The 14,131-nt window shown below is 42.2% G+C and overlaps 1 protein-coding gene across 5 annotated transcripts in view; it reads left to right on the top strand.

The window, feature by feature from the left end:
* CREBBP (CREB binding lysine acetyltransferase) overlaps positions 1-14,131 on the top strand; it is a 133,551-nt gene that overhangs the window by 56,517 nt on the left and 62,903 nt on the right. For 4 of the 5 annotated variants that reach the window (XM_081133701.1, XM_081133697.1, XM_081133699.1 and 1 more), the window contains exon 3: positions 3,567-3,743. The exons of the other annotated variant lie outside the window; for it this stretch is intronic. In XM_081133701.1, the coding sequence (XP_080989827.1) occupies positions 3,567-3,743 (177 nt within the window). The remainder of the gene's footprint in view (positions 1-3,566; positions 3,744-14,131) is intronic. 5 annotated transcript variants of the gene reach the window in all.

Raw genomic sequence — 14,131 nt, 5'->3', positions numbered from 1 at the left:
TTGACCTAGGATCCAGGAGATCGAGGTTCGATTCCTGGTCAGGGCACATGCCCAGGTTGTGGGCTCGATCCCCAGTCGGGGGCGTGCAGGAGGCAGCTTATCAATGACTCTCTCATCATTGATGTTTCTATCTCTCTCTCACCCTTCCTCTCTCTGAATCAATAAAGATATGTTAAAAAAAAGAAAAAAAAAGAAATGAGCTCCTTGACAAGTGGAAAAATTGCCTCTGCACAGAACCAGCCTTGGCTCACAGCAAAAGCTTGGTGAAAATACAGGTATCCCTCACTCTTTTTTAATCCTCACCCAAAGGTATGGTTTTTTTGTTTTGTTTTTTATTTTATTATTATTTTTTAATGTATCTTTATTGATTTAGAGAGAGGAAGGGAGAGAGGGGGAAAGAGTTGAAACATCAATGATGAGAGAGTTGTTGATCGGCTGCCTCCTGCACACCCTCGACTGGGGATCGAGCCCGCAACCCAGGCATGTGCCATGACCAGGAACCGAACTGTGATCTCCTGGATCCTAGGTTGATGCTCAACCACTGAGCCATGCCCAGCCGGGCCCAAAGATACATTTTTATTGATTTTAGAGAGAGGAGGGAAGGAATCAAACCAGCAACCTAGGTACATGCCCTGACTGGGAATCGAACCCGCCACCTTTTGGTGAATGGGACGATGCTCCAACCGACTGAGCCACCCTCCAGGGCCAGGTATCCCCCACTTTTTGTTCACATTATGCCACTTTGCTTTTATGAAAGACCTATGTTAATACGTGTTTTCACTAACTGAAAGAAATTTGAAGAGGATGTTCGCTTTTACAAAAAAAAAGATGAAAAGTAAAAATAGCATTCAGCAGTTTTTCTGCAACAAGCCAAACGCCTCACACTGAGCAGCAACGGTAGCCCAGCTGAGCTCCTTCCCCAGGAACCACACTTAGCATCTCAGCATTAGGCCAGTGTAGCTTTGAACTATGTCTATGAGCATCTGGCCTTTTCTTTATGTTTTTCATCTGTTAACAAGATATGTCCTAAGGTATCAGAAAAACCTAAGAGAGCTCATGAGGGTGTTGAGTTTATTGTAAAACTGGGTGTAATTAAGCATTTAAAAAAATATTTTTATTGAATTTTAGAGAGGAAGGGAGAGGGAGGGAGAGAGAAACATCAATGCAAGAGCAAAGAAACGGATCAGCTGCCTCCTGCGTGCCCCACACCAGAGATTGAGCCCGCAACCAGGGCTAATTAAGCATTTTGATTGTGGTGAAATAACCACATTGTGTGTGCATTGAACTTGCCTGTGTCCACCATTCGTACTATTTGCACACATTCTGAGAGCAAGAATCTTGAAAGCTGTCCAAATTACTGTTGGTTCTGCAAGTAGCAAAGTAGTCTCTTTTAGTCAACGTCCAGTAATGGATAAATTGGAAAGCTTGTTGCTTGAGTTGGATTGGTGAGTGGTGCAAAGTGTGGTGTGTATTTATCATATCATTCCTGCTTTTATATGTTAGGGTTATTTTAGGTTTTATGTATTATTTGGTGTTATTTTTTGGGTCTGGGAACACTAAAAAAAATTTTCTATATAAATTAATGGTAATTTCTTTGCTTTACGGCATTTTGGCTTACAGAAGGTTTCATACGAACTCTACTTTCAGCTGGTAGAGAAGCCTGAACTGTCTAACTGCAAGGATAGATTCAAGGAGGGGTGAATGGATACATGTGTCTTCTGAATATATGTTCCTACTAAAGATATTTTAAATGAAATTTAAGAAATAGAAATTATAACTATGTTCCCGCCTCCCCCTCCCCCCCAATTCTTGAGCCTCTAAGAAAAGTGTTTCAGCAATTCGATTTTATGCAATAAAACAGAAATTCTAAGAGAAGTAATTGTTACATGGAATTTATTTAGTGAATGTAATACTTTTTGAAAATACAAATTCTTGCTTCAGATCTGAGTTTTGGATAACAACTGCAAAAACCAGTTGTTAAAAATCAGAAATGTCCTTCATATTAAAAGTTTACTGAGCTACCATCTCACCTTAAGTCATCAGAACTCAAAGTTGAGCCTAATTAGTAGGCTTTTTGAAGGATTTGTTTCTGTTTACTCAAGTAAAGCAAATAGGGCAAAAAAGACCACTAGAATATATTCACTTTCAAAAAAGTGAGAAATGTCAGCTGTAAAGACTACATATGGAAACCACCTGTGCATATGAAAATGCACAGAACAAGATCATTTTTGTTACACTAGTTTGGTTTTGTGTTTTTATATGGATATTTCAACAGAAAAGGGTCAGTTGTGTGGACCATTGCTTTGTTTGCAGCCTAGAATTTTAGAGCTGAAAGAAATAATGCAATTCATCTTGTTCAAGACACTGGTCTTACAGATGAAGATCGAAGCTTATAGAAAGGGAATGTAAGTTACCCAGCATGCATGGGCTAGAACAGGCTAGAGCACAGATCTCTTGAATGAGTACACCTTCCCCTAGTAGGTTTTCCCTGGGGGGACCCCTTCCTCCCAATTTTCAAACATCAAACACACCAAGACACCTGAAAAATTGAGTGAACAGTACCCAGCAGGTGGAATATTACAACTTTCTGAAAGAGCAAAAGCAGGCAGTGAGAAAAGCCAGTCTTTTAATAACTGGTTTCTGTTTCTCCGGAGGAGGCAGGTAAGCATCAGGATATCAGTTTGACGTTTCCCAAATTCACTCCTGTGGAGGTTGGAGCTGGGGTGTCCATAGGGGTGACTGTGTTGATTGGAAAGGAATCCTGACACGTGTGTTGGTTGCCGGCCCTTACAGGCATAGGTACGGGTTCCTTCTTCCTGTTCTTGCCTTTATCTAGTATACATTTTATATTATTTCACTAATTTAAAGAAACACTTTATAATGGAAAATTTTAAACTCATTTAATATTAGAGAGGATAATATAACAATCCCTCAAGTATGTACCTGTCACCTATTTGGGAGTTACCAACATAAGGCCAGTAGTTTGTGATCTAGGTTTCTTTCCTGTCAATACCTCTTGCCTCACTAGGTTATTTTAAAGCAAATCTCAGACATTATATCATTTCTTTTTCAGTGTTTCTACTGTGTGTTTTGAACTAATGGGAAACTTAGTTTCAATCTGATGGGGAAACCTGAAAGAAACTATTTACTTAGAGAGTAAGGTTAAGGTGAAGGAGCATCCCTTTGTTAGTGGTTTTGGATGGTTTTGTTTTCCAAATAATTTTTTTGTTGCCACTGTTGGGGTGGGCAGATTAGGTGAAAGTATGGCTGAGAGTAAGGATTGGAAATCACTGTCTCTCGGGGTGATGTTTAGGAGGAGGAGACAAGATACAGCTGTTGAGAGCAGCTTTATTAGTCTTCTGCCTTAGTGTGTAACTATTTGAACAAGTTGCTCTGTTCATAATTCTAACTTTGAACCCTAAGAATGAGCCTGTAATTTGTAATTGATATGAAGCTTTCATAGGAAATAACAGTTCTTGCTTCCCTGGGTCAAAGTGAGCATTTCTGAGGCTCTTTCTTGTACATGTGATTGTCCCAATAGCTGATATTGCCTCTTTTTGTTTCAGATGGGAATGACTGGTAACACAAGTCCATTTGGACAACCCTTTAGTCAAACTGGAGGGCAGCCAATGGGAGCCCCTGGAGTGAACCCCCAGTTACCCAGCAAACAGAATGTGGTCACTAGTTTGCCTCCCTTTCCTGCAGACATCAAGAATGCTTCAGTCACCAACGTGCCAAACATGGTAAGTTTCCCTTGGCTCTCGGCTGTGGGGGCTTTGCTGTGTGGATTTTAATCATGCTGACAGTAAAGATCTGCAACTAAAAGTGTGTCATAGGTCACAAGAAAATAACCCATATTTCTTATGAATAGCTCTCTCTCGGTGTGTTTACATTTTCTATGATGAGCTGGCAGTCAGAAGGCTAGGTGGAAGTATTCAGCCAGTCCTCTCAGGCTCCCTTTTTGGGGGGAGAGAGTTCATGGCTGTGAATCGCTATACCTTTCTCTTCAGAGTCACCCTCTTGATTCAGTAGTGTAGCCAAGAGAATCCAAGAGGCAGGCTTTTTCTTATACTTTCTATCTGTCAGTAGTTGAGACTATCAGTAGAAGCCCATTGATTTGTGTTACATTCAAAGGACAATCATCTTTCAAGGACTGTACTGTGTCCATGAGACATGGGTGTTGTATCTGACTTGACAGCTGGGTTCATGTGTCTTCATTCTCCCTGAGATTTCCCACCTATAAAATAGGGATTATCCTTGTAACCTCTCAGCCTAACTAACCAAGATAATTTGGGAAAATAGCTCTTTTTGTACCCCGAAATAGAATCTCTTTTAATTCCAAACAGTAAGGGTGAGTGGTTTTTTTTTTGGTTGGACCTCACTGTGACCACATAGCTGCTAAATATCTGATGTGCCTTTGGTGGTCATTCAAGGCCGGAAACAGCCAACTCTGCTCTTCCCTGGGAACCCTCTCTTCCAAGATTGTCTGGTTCCAGCCATATACATCCAGAACCTGAAACAAAGCCCACTGCTCCCCTAGCGTGCCCTTCCAAGCTCTGGAGGCAGCAGTCCACATCTGGCACCTACATTCTCTCTAATCTCACCTGTCTTGCCTTTTCCATTCCTCACTGGAGAACAGTAGCATGGACCCCAGTGCTGGCAATCATCACCTGAGCTTGTTCAGTCACCTGGAGCACATTTTGGCTTCAGAGTAAGAGCATTTGTTTTTTCACAGCGATCCTGTATTTTTAGTCTGGTAAACTTGGGCCTAATATTTTCTTTCTTTTCTCTTTTCAAATCTTCTCCAGCCCCACTTCCCCCATCCTCCCTCCTTTACCCACAACTTGGTGGTGAAATCCTTGCATTTCACCTTCCCCTGCCTTCCTATGCTGATCCAGGGGACTGAATTTCTGAAAGTGGTACATTTATCAGGGTCAAGTTCAGACTTGACTGGGAAGAGGCTTCTGGTTGCCTTCACCTGTGCCAGAGCTGGTGGGGATGGCCCTTTAGTCTGGAGCAGGGCTTCTCTCTCCCTTGGCAGTGTTGACAGTTAGGCCTGGATCATTCTCTGTGGTGGGAGCTGTCCTGTGTATTGTGGAATGTTCAGCAACATCCCTGACCTCCACCCACTAGATGCTCATAGCACTCTTCCCCTCTCCCCTTTTTTCCTCCCCACAATGCCCCAGGTGAGAACCCCTGCTCTGGGGAATGGTTAGGGGAGGCAGTAGCAACAGCATCTCATCCTTTTGTCTGTTTTTGTGACATCTAACAGAAATAAAACCAGTTTTTTCCCAGTTTCTCCCTCTCTCCACCCATTCTACCTGGCATCTGCACTGTTTTCCTACTTGCCACTTTCCCACTAGGGCACTTGTGGACTTTGTGAGAGATATGCAGCAGGTACCTTTGGAGGGCAGACTTTGAGTGAGCTCCTCAGACCTTTACCCGGGAGTGGGGGGAGGGGGCTTGACCAGTGTGTATGTCCGTGAAGCAAAGTCACAGCCTTCATGCTGTGCAGGGGCAGGAACGAGGGGGTCTGAGAAGTAGGATGGCCAGCCCATACAGCTCATCTGATACCTAAGTGCCATCATGTCCTGTGTTTACCTTATTCTTGCAACAGTCCCTTTGAAAGACATTGTTACGTGTCCCATTTTACAATTGAGGAAGTTGAGGGTCTGAGGAGTTTTGGTTTGTTTCAGGGCTCTATAGCTTCCTGTCTGGAAAGTGTAGAGCTCTTTTTAATTATGTTTGGTCTCATGTTTTAGCAGCTCTGAGTCCACTGGGAGTGTATCATTAGCCTGTGCTTACATCGTTTGTTTGCAGTCCTCAAACATGTTTTGTGGTCTTCCTCCAATTTTCTAAATTGTATCTGACCCTTTGGAATCATAGATTTTGGCACAGTGAGGGAAAACAGTTACCAAACATTTAAGTCTCATTAATGAGAAAAAGCACACGAAGTCTTGAATTTATTTGTGTGTTTTTTCATGCTGTGGGGAGTAATCTTTTGAAGCCCAACTGGATTCAGTGTACCAAACAGTTAGGGTCAGGATTCTGATGCCCTTTTTGAGGTCTTCACGGAGTGATTTAAGCCACTTGGTCATTAGGAGCTCTTACCTTTCTCCTCTTCTCATTTCTAGAGGATTCCAACATCATTGGGCCATTCCTTTAATTTGCCACATTTATTGAATGTCCTCTTTGGCTTAGGTGCACCGGGAATGCTGATGTGTGTGACATAGAGTTTGCCTTATTTCATGAAATTGGGGGGAGGTGGTAATAGAGAAAAAGTAAAAACTGCCCTAACAGGTCTGAGTAACATGCAGTGGTTGAGGATAACACAGGAACCTCCTTAGTTGGAGCCATCAGAGAAGACTGCACCATGGAGGAGATTTGAGGGCAAGATCAGAAGGAGAGCAGAAGCTACAAAGACCCCAGGGCACTGGGAGAGCATTGGCTTGTGTAGGAAATGGGAAGTCCAGTGGGAAAGGGGACATTCAAGTGAGGGGAGAGCAATGCAAGTGGATGTTGGAGACCAGGTAGGAGCCAGTTCAGGGAGGGCCATATGTGGCAGCAACCACTCCTCTAGCAGTGGTCTGGGCTAGAAGAGACAGTGGTCTGGAGGTGGTCGATCACAGTAGGAACAGGAAATTAGATGAGGTTTGCCACTAGAACAGATGTGTGAGGTCACCATGTGAGGTGACTTGGTGGGTGGTGGAACCATTTACAGAACTGGGGAAAAACAGACTTGGAGAAGGGTGACAGATGGGTGGGTATCAGTAATTCCACTTCATATGTGTTCCTTTTGAGATGCTTGTGAGATGTCCAGGTGGGGGTGTCAGGCAGACTGGTTGGACGTACAAGTAAGCTGGCCACTGTCCAGGTGGGAGCTGCGGTAACCATATTGCCGCAAGGGCTGTGAAGTGAACGAGATCATGCAGGGGGAGAGAACCAGAAGAGAGGGCAGGTCAAGGAGGAGCCACAAAGGGGACAGCAAGGGAATGATGTTCCTACAGTCGAAAGAGGAGGATGTTTGAACAGAAGGAAATGGTGCAGTGGAGGTGATTAAGATGAGGGCAGGAGAGCATCACCAGAATGTGCAGGTAAATCTGTGGGTAAACCATTGTCTACTGAGAGTTAAATGTAACCTGCAATTGTGGAGACCTACAGATGAGGGTGCTCATTGTCATCTTCTGGGATAGGCTGCAGGAGGAGCTCTGAACCTCAGGCAAGGTTCAGAGTTCCTATCGCATATAGGGTCATTGTCGAGGGCGTACATGTTCTCAGTACAATGTTCAAAAGCAAGTAGCTCATTTTCCTAAAATTTCCTATGTATCTCATTGGCCATATTATTTGTAATTTCTTACCTTTCTACAGATTTTGGAAGTTTGTTAGAAATTTCACCATATTATATGTCATAATTCTAAGATGCACATTTTTTCCACATTGTAGCATATATGAAACCATGTTTTAGAAACATTCACATTTTAGATCTTACAAAACATGGTATGTATGCTCTTTAAGTTGCTCATAATTTGAATTGAATGATACAACTATTAAAAATATATTCACTGTACAGTTTTCTAGGATAGTTTACATGGATAGAACAACTTTAAAAGTATTTAAATTTTACTGACAAAAGAACAAGAGCAAGTTTGGGAGCAGGGGGAAGATTATGTCATCTTCCTGTGGACTGGGGTTGAGGTCTGATCGGTTGTCTCAAAGGAGGGGTGTGCAGCAGTGTGTGGGAGGAGTAGTAGTTACAAGGCAGTCGCCTGGAAGGTGAGGCCACCTGATTCCTGGTGACATTGTCCTTCCATTTTCATCAGAAAAAGTCTTAACACAGAGTGAGGGAGCGTTGCAGGAAGGAAGAAAACTCAGGCTCCAGGTGGGACTGGAGTTGTCAATTAGGTCATTGCTGACCTTCATGACAGTGTGGTCTGGGTTGTTTTAAAGGAACATTGTTTGCCCAGCTGGGCGTGGCTCAGCGGTTGAGCGTCGACCTGGGATCCAGGCGATCGGGGTTCGATTCCCGGTCAGGGCACATGCCCGGGTTGTGGGCTCGATCAATGACTCTCTCTCATCATTGATGTTTCTATCTCCCTCTCCTTTCCTCTCTCTGAAATCAATAAAGATATATTTAAAATAATAATAATCATTAAAAAAAAAAAAAAGGAACATTGTTTGGAAGTGAGACATATCTTGGGTTTATATCTAACCTGAGAAAGTTTGGTATCCAAAGGGGCCTCATCATCAGGTTCTCCCAGGGAGTCTCCTGTTGGGCCCAGGTATGGTCTTCTACAAGAATTATTTCTCATAGGAAGTTTTTGTTTTGTTTTGTTTTGTTTTTAAGAAGAACTAGGAACTACATGATGGAGACTTTACCATTCTTAAAGTTGTAACACAGGAGATTTATCAGGAGGGCTGCTTATTTAAAATTGCTCATGAGAGTGGTGTTAGGATTTGTTTTAGTCCTGTGTTAGAGAATTCACCTGAAAAATTTGGACCAGGCTCCCAGGCAGCTGCTGATTCAGGTTTCTGAATGGAAGAAAAGTATGACTGGTGGAAGTCTGTTCATACAGGGGAGAATTGTAGAATTTTCTTCTGTGTCCTGCCAGAATAACATAGCTGGGATAGTGCCACTGGCAGCATGTAGGGGGCAAGCCATCAGCCATGACCTTCGCAGGGGTAACTGTGCATCTCAGAGTTAATTCTGTCTGTGTTTCTCAAAGCGCGTCTGTGGACCCACACTGCATCAGAGTGACTGGTTCCTGGGCCCCACCTGTCCTCCTGATTCAGAAGCTCTTAGAGCAGCAATTTTCAACTTGTTTCACTTCATGGAACACATAAACTAATTACTAAAATTCTGCGACACACCAAAAAATATATTCTATTTTTTTGTTGATCTGACAAAAAAAGGGTTATACAGTAGTTTTGATTCATTCACACCACACAAGTATTGTCATTTTTTTGTTTGACAATCTAAGGGAAAAGAGGTCAGTACCCCTGACTAAACAGTGAGGTTTTAAAAATTCTTGTGGCACATTGGTTGAAAATTGCTGTCTTAGAGGAAGGGTGGGGACTCTGTTTCTCTGGTCACTATTAATTGTGAAGCCTCAGTTATTTTCTTTCTCAGTTTCCCAGTGTATGCCACCTAATTCCCTCTAAGGCAATTCAGGATAATTGCCAAATAGATGGTCTCGTTCTTTCTCTTATACTAGAATCTGCGGTTTTAAACAAGCTCCTCCAGTAACTGATGTAGAACACTGATTTTCAACCTGTGTGCCACAAGAATCTTTTTAAACATGCACCACCTGACTATTTAGTCAGGGGCACTGACCTCTTTTCCCTTAGATTGTCAAATGAAAAAATGACAGCAGCCAGCACAGTAATAACCGTCCTGTGTGAATGAATCAAAATTATACCTATATTTTTGTGTCAGATTGGCAAGAAATTTTTTTGTGTGTGTGCTGCAGAATTTTAGTAATTAGTTTATGTGTGCCATGAGATGAAAATTGCTGATGTAGAATAATGTTTTCAGAGCCACTGGTTCACTGCAGTGTGAGTGACCTGATGCCCAGCTGTCCCTCTGTGGCGTGGGCTTACTTTGTTGGTCTTTGTGTTCACTGTAGCACTTCAGAAGGCTTCCCAATCCTGCCCCTCCCTCCCTCATTAGTCCTATTCTCTCATAATTTTCTGTCTCCTGTATATAGTCTCTGATCAGTAAGGGATCAAGGCGTGAACTGACCAAACAGGGTTAAGCCTTATGTACTCAAGGGCTTCCCTGCAGAGAAGCTCATATTCCCGTAACATTGCACACTAGCCCCTTGTCCTTCACAAGCAGGGATTTAAAATCACTGGTGGTCTGATATTTCCCTCTACTCTAGGACTAAGGAGGGTGCTTCTGTTCCTTGTGAAAACAAATGAGTAGTCATGTCAGATCTTCACCATGAGAGCAGTTTCTGTAGCAAATCATTCTGTGACTATGAACTGTGCCTCAATAATTGAGTTGGAAAACATGGGAAAAGGTGGGGAAGTAAACATTTGTTAATAATTATTAGTAATCCGAGTGTTTGTATAATTTTAGGTATTTATTTCTGTTACTCATCTTATTTGCCTTCACCTGAGAAAATGTGTTTATGGTGCCCTTGAAGAATAACTTTTAGTCTAAATTCTTACTAGTAGCTGTATAAATCCTTTCTACTGCCTAAGCTCATCTCCTTTTGGCTGGGAAACATAGCCTAAGCACAAAATATATGTTACAAATATCGGGAAACTATAAATTGAGAAAATTTAATGAAGTCCTTTGATGTCAGGCACAACCGTAGGTATTGCAAGAATTCAATTAAGGTCACTTAACTTTGTTTCCTATATGGGTTTTCATTAACCAACAGTGTCTTTACTGGAGTGTGATTAGTATTGCCCTTTCTTCAGTGAAACCTTCTAGGTGGAAGCATAAATTATCTCCAGAGATAATTCAGCTCTTTCATTTCATGTACCGACCCAATAGGAAGGTTCCTCTTGTCTAAGCAAGTTGGGCTGCATACCTTCAAGCAACTTATGTCAGAACTTCTGCCTGCCTATTAGAAGCACATACTGGGGATGTTTACCAGGCATTTCTGAGAAATGAAGTGACTGTTAGAAGAACTTGGTAGATAGTACATTTAATAGATCTGGATGGGGACAGCCATAGCTACCAAAGTTATAAATATAATAATTTATTGTATCTGAAGAGTCGTGAACCATGGCAGTCTTTTCATGGCCCTAATCACCCCAACTTTTACCTTTTCCACAATCATCTGAAATGGCCCTAAGGCTCAAGTCACTAAAACCAATTTGTTAGTGAAATGGTTAATTTGCCAGGTGATCAAAAACTTAACTATAGCCTTGGCTGGTGTGGCTCTGTTGGTTGGGCAGCGGCAGCTATATCAAGAGGTAGTTGGTTCGATTTCCTGTCAGGGCACATACCCAGGTTGTGGTTTGATCCCTGGTAGGGGGTGGGCAGGAGGCAGCCAATGAAGGTTTTGCTCTCACATCGATGTTTCTCTCTCTCCCCCCCTTCCTTCCTCCCTCTTCCTTCCTCTCTCTAAAAATCAATGAAAATGTTCTTTAAAAGTTAACTGTAATAAATACTTTTGAAGAATCTGTCTTTATATATTGATAGTATGCAAGAAGAATATTTCTTAAAAGTTTTGTCTGTTTTTGCTTTTTTTTGTTTGTTTATCCTCACATGAGGATATTTTTTCCATTGCTTTTCAGGGGGGGGGGGACATAGATGCAAGAGAGACGCATCAACCGGTTGCCTCCCTCACATGCCTGGACTGGGGGCAGCGAGCGGGGAGCAAGCCTGCAACCAAGATATGTGCCCTTGACCAGGAATCAAACCCAACACCCTTCAGTGCACAGGCCGATGCTTTAACCACTGAGCCATACCAGCCAAGGCTCCTTAAAAGTTTTTATTACATTGGTAATTCTTCTGAACTGGTCATTTGGTCAATGGGCCTGATGCCTTTTAAGACCCTTAGTTCAGTTGAGATCTGCTGATCTGGTTGGCCCCATCACATTGGCTATTGGAATTGATCCAGCACCCTTTTCTACCTTGTAGGGTTTCTTTGTGCAGTAGCTGGTAACCGCTCACACCTCCTTGGACAACCAACTCTCCAGCTCGAAAGGAATTGTCTTGGGGCAGGGTAGAGAGTTGGGGGGAGGGGGTGTCTATCCACTTATCAGTCCCCCTACCTTTGCCCTTTTGTCTTGCTCATCAAGTTTTCTTTCTTGACTTAGCCTTTTGTTTTACACTATAAGATCTCAGTGTTCTGATTTGGAAAATTATTTAGAAATCATTTTGTTTCAACTTAAAATAATTTTAAGTTATTTTCCTATTGAGTTTAAATTTTAAATTGTAAGGTAATTTTTTTTTTTTAATCAATAAACACCAAGCAAAAACAAAGAAAGCACAAGACACATTATTCTGTCCATCTAAAGCAGCTATGTTTCTTACCAGTTGATCTTTATCATCTTAGAGGTGATTATCACTTCTTCCAAGTTTGATAGATGTTTGCATATAATAAATATTTTCTTTATTTTATTACTCCAGAGCTTTGCATACCCAGCTGTTCTAAGGCCCTTCTGAGGGAATCAGAACAAGCAAATATTGCAGAGCAATCCCTTGTCCCACCTGGTGTTCACTTTGGTGTCATTTTCCACTTTAACTGGAGGTTGGGGAGAAGCCAAGTTTCCAGGTGGGCCAGAGGAGGATGTCAGGGGAGTATGGGTCTGTATCCCATCAGTGACATGAAATTTGGGGCCAGGTTGTTCTGAAGGTCTGTCTGTAGGGATTCCAGCCTGATGTGGATTTGGGGCAGTGGTTTGTGTGGTGGGGAAGAAGCACTTTCATCCCCCATTCTGTCTTGGTCAAGTTGTGCTTGTTATTGTTTGCACTGGAGTCCTTTGCAGACATTATAACCTATTCTTAGACACTTAATGGAAAATAACTTATTTTTCTAGGAAGAGAGCCAGGATAAACTATTATACAGTAGGTACTCCTGTGCACATTTGTGATTATATCCTTATAATGGAATATAGGCCATATGGAAAAATGGGGTTGGTGTTGATTATACAAACCTATGTAACAATAGCAATTCTAATAAAAGTACATGTTAGAGTCCTTTAAAAAGTCAAGGAATACCACAGAAATATAAAAGATTTGCCTTTCAAGATCGTTTGATGAATATGGGTAATGATGATTGAGCTGTGGTGACAAATGATACATGCAAAGAGCCTGTGACCAAATCTAGTGAAGATGGGAGTGGAGTGAGTGGGCTGTACCCCTACAGCCACTGGGTCACTGTGATCTGTGTTCACCTGCTATTATTTAGGGCTCAAAATGCTAGCATGCAGGGAGAGTCAAGGTTGAACCAGTGTGACTCCCACACCGTGCTAGCCTTCTCCTTCCATGATTAGGAATTACATGTGAGCTGACTTGAGTTCCAGAAATGCATACTGCATATATTTTAAGGCTTTTGATGGAAACTGTTAGATTGCCTTCCAGCAAATGCCATGCACCAGGTCACCAGTATTACACGATGCTCACGAGGCTGGGCTTTGATAGCAAAAGATGGTGTCTCATTACTTTGATTTGCAATTTAAAAAATATTTATGTTTTTATTGATTTCAGAGAGAGGAAGGGGGAGAGAGAGAAACATCCATGATGAGAGAGAGTCATTGATCGACTGCCTCCTGCACTCCCCCTACTGGGGGTTAAGCCAACCACCTGGGCATGTGCCCTGACCAGGAATCAAACTGTGCCCTCCTGGTTCATAGGTCGACGCCCAACCACTGAGCCATGCAGGCGGGCTGATTTGCAATTTTTTAAATTACTGTTTAAAATTAAAGTACTTGATGTTTAGAGGCATACTTTTTTTTTTTCTAGTTACTTAGTTCCTGTCCATTGCCAGTTTTTCTGTTAGAGTCTCTTAGAACACTTTATAAAGCAAGGTGATCCAGGCCTCTGTCAAGGTGGGTGGCAGAGAGGTTAAGGGTGGGGGCTCTACTGCTAGACCACCTGCTCCATCTCACTGACTTTACCACCTGGACAAGGTACACACCTCTGGGCCTCAGTTGCTTCTCCTGTAAGGTGGTTCTGACCCTGAGTTAGTTTCTCCCTTGGAGATTGGGTATGAAATGAGCACTGAACACAGAGCTTGGCATGACACAAAGTACTTGAGAAATAAAGACTGCCCAAGAGGAAGAGAAGAAATAATAACTTGTATTATTAATTTGCTTTGTCTTGTGTGTTGAGTATTTTTTTCCTAGTTTGCCGATAGCCTTTACATTTATTCTCATGGCTTTGGTCCTGGAGGGAAGTGTGAGTTCTCCTATAGTCTTTCCTCTTGCACTTCCCTTTGTGGCATGGCCAATCACTGCATCAGGATCACCTGTGGGCCTTTTTCTTTAAATGTTGTCTTATTCTCGCTGTAAAAGTACATGCATGTTCATTCTGGAAAATCTGGGAAAAGTATAAAGCTAAAATTAGTAATGAATCCCCTATGGAACTTTAACAAGTAGAACTGCTTCTGGCTCCACCCTAGATTTTCCAATTAGTTTCTGGGAGGGAAGAATGGGGAATCTGTATTTGAAG

This window comes from Miniopterus schreibersii (assembly GCF_964146895.1).
Source record: "Miniopterus schreibersii genome assembly, chromosome: 3".
NCBI classification, from domain to species: Eukaryota; Metazoa; Chordata; class Mammalia; order Chiroptera; family Miniopteridae; genus Miniopterus; species Miniopterus schreibersii.
This window is presented reverse-complemented; position numbering and strand designations above follow the sequence as displayed.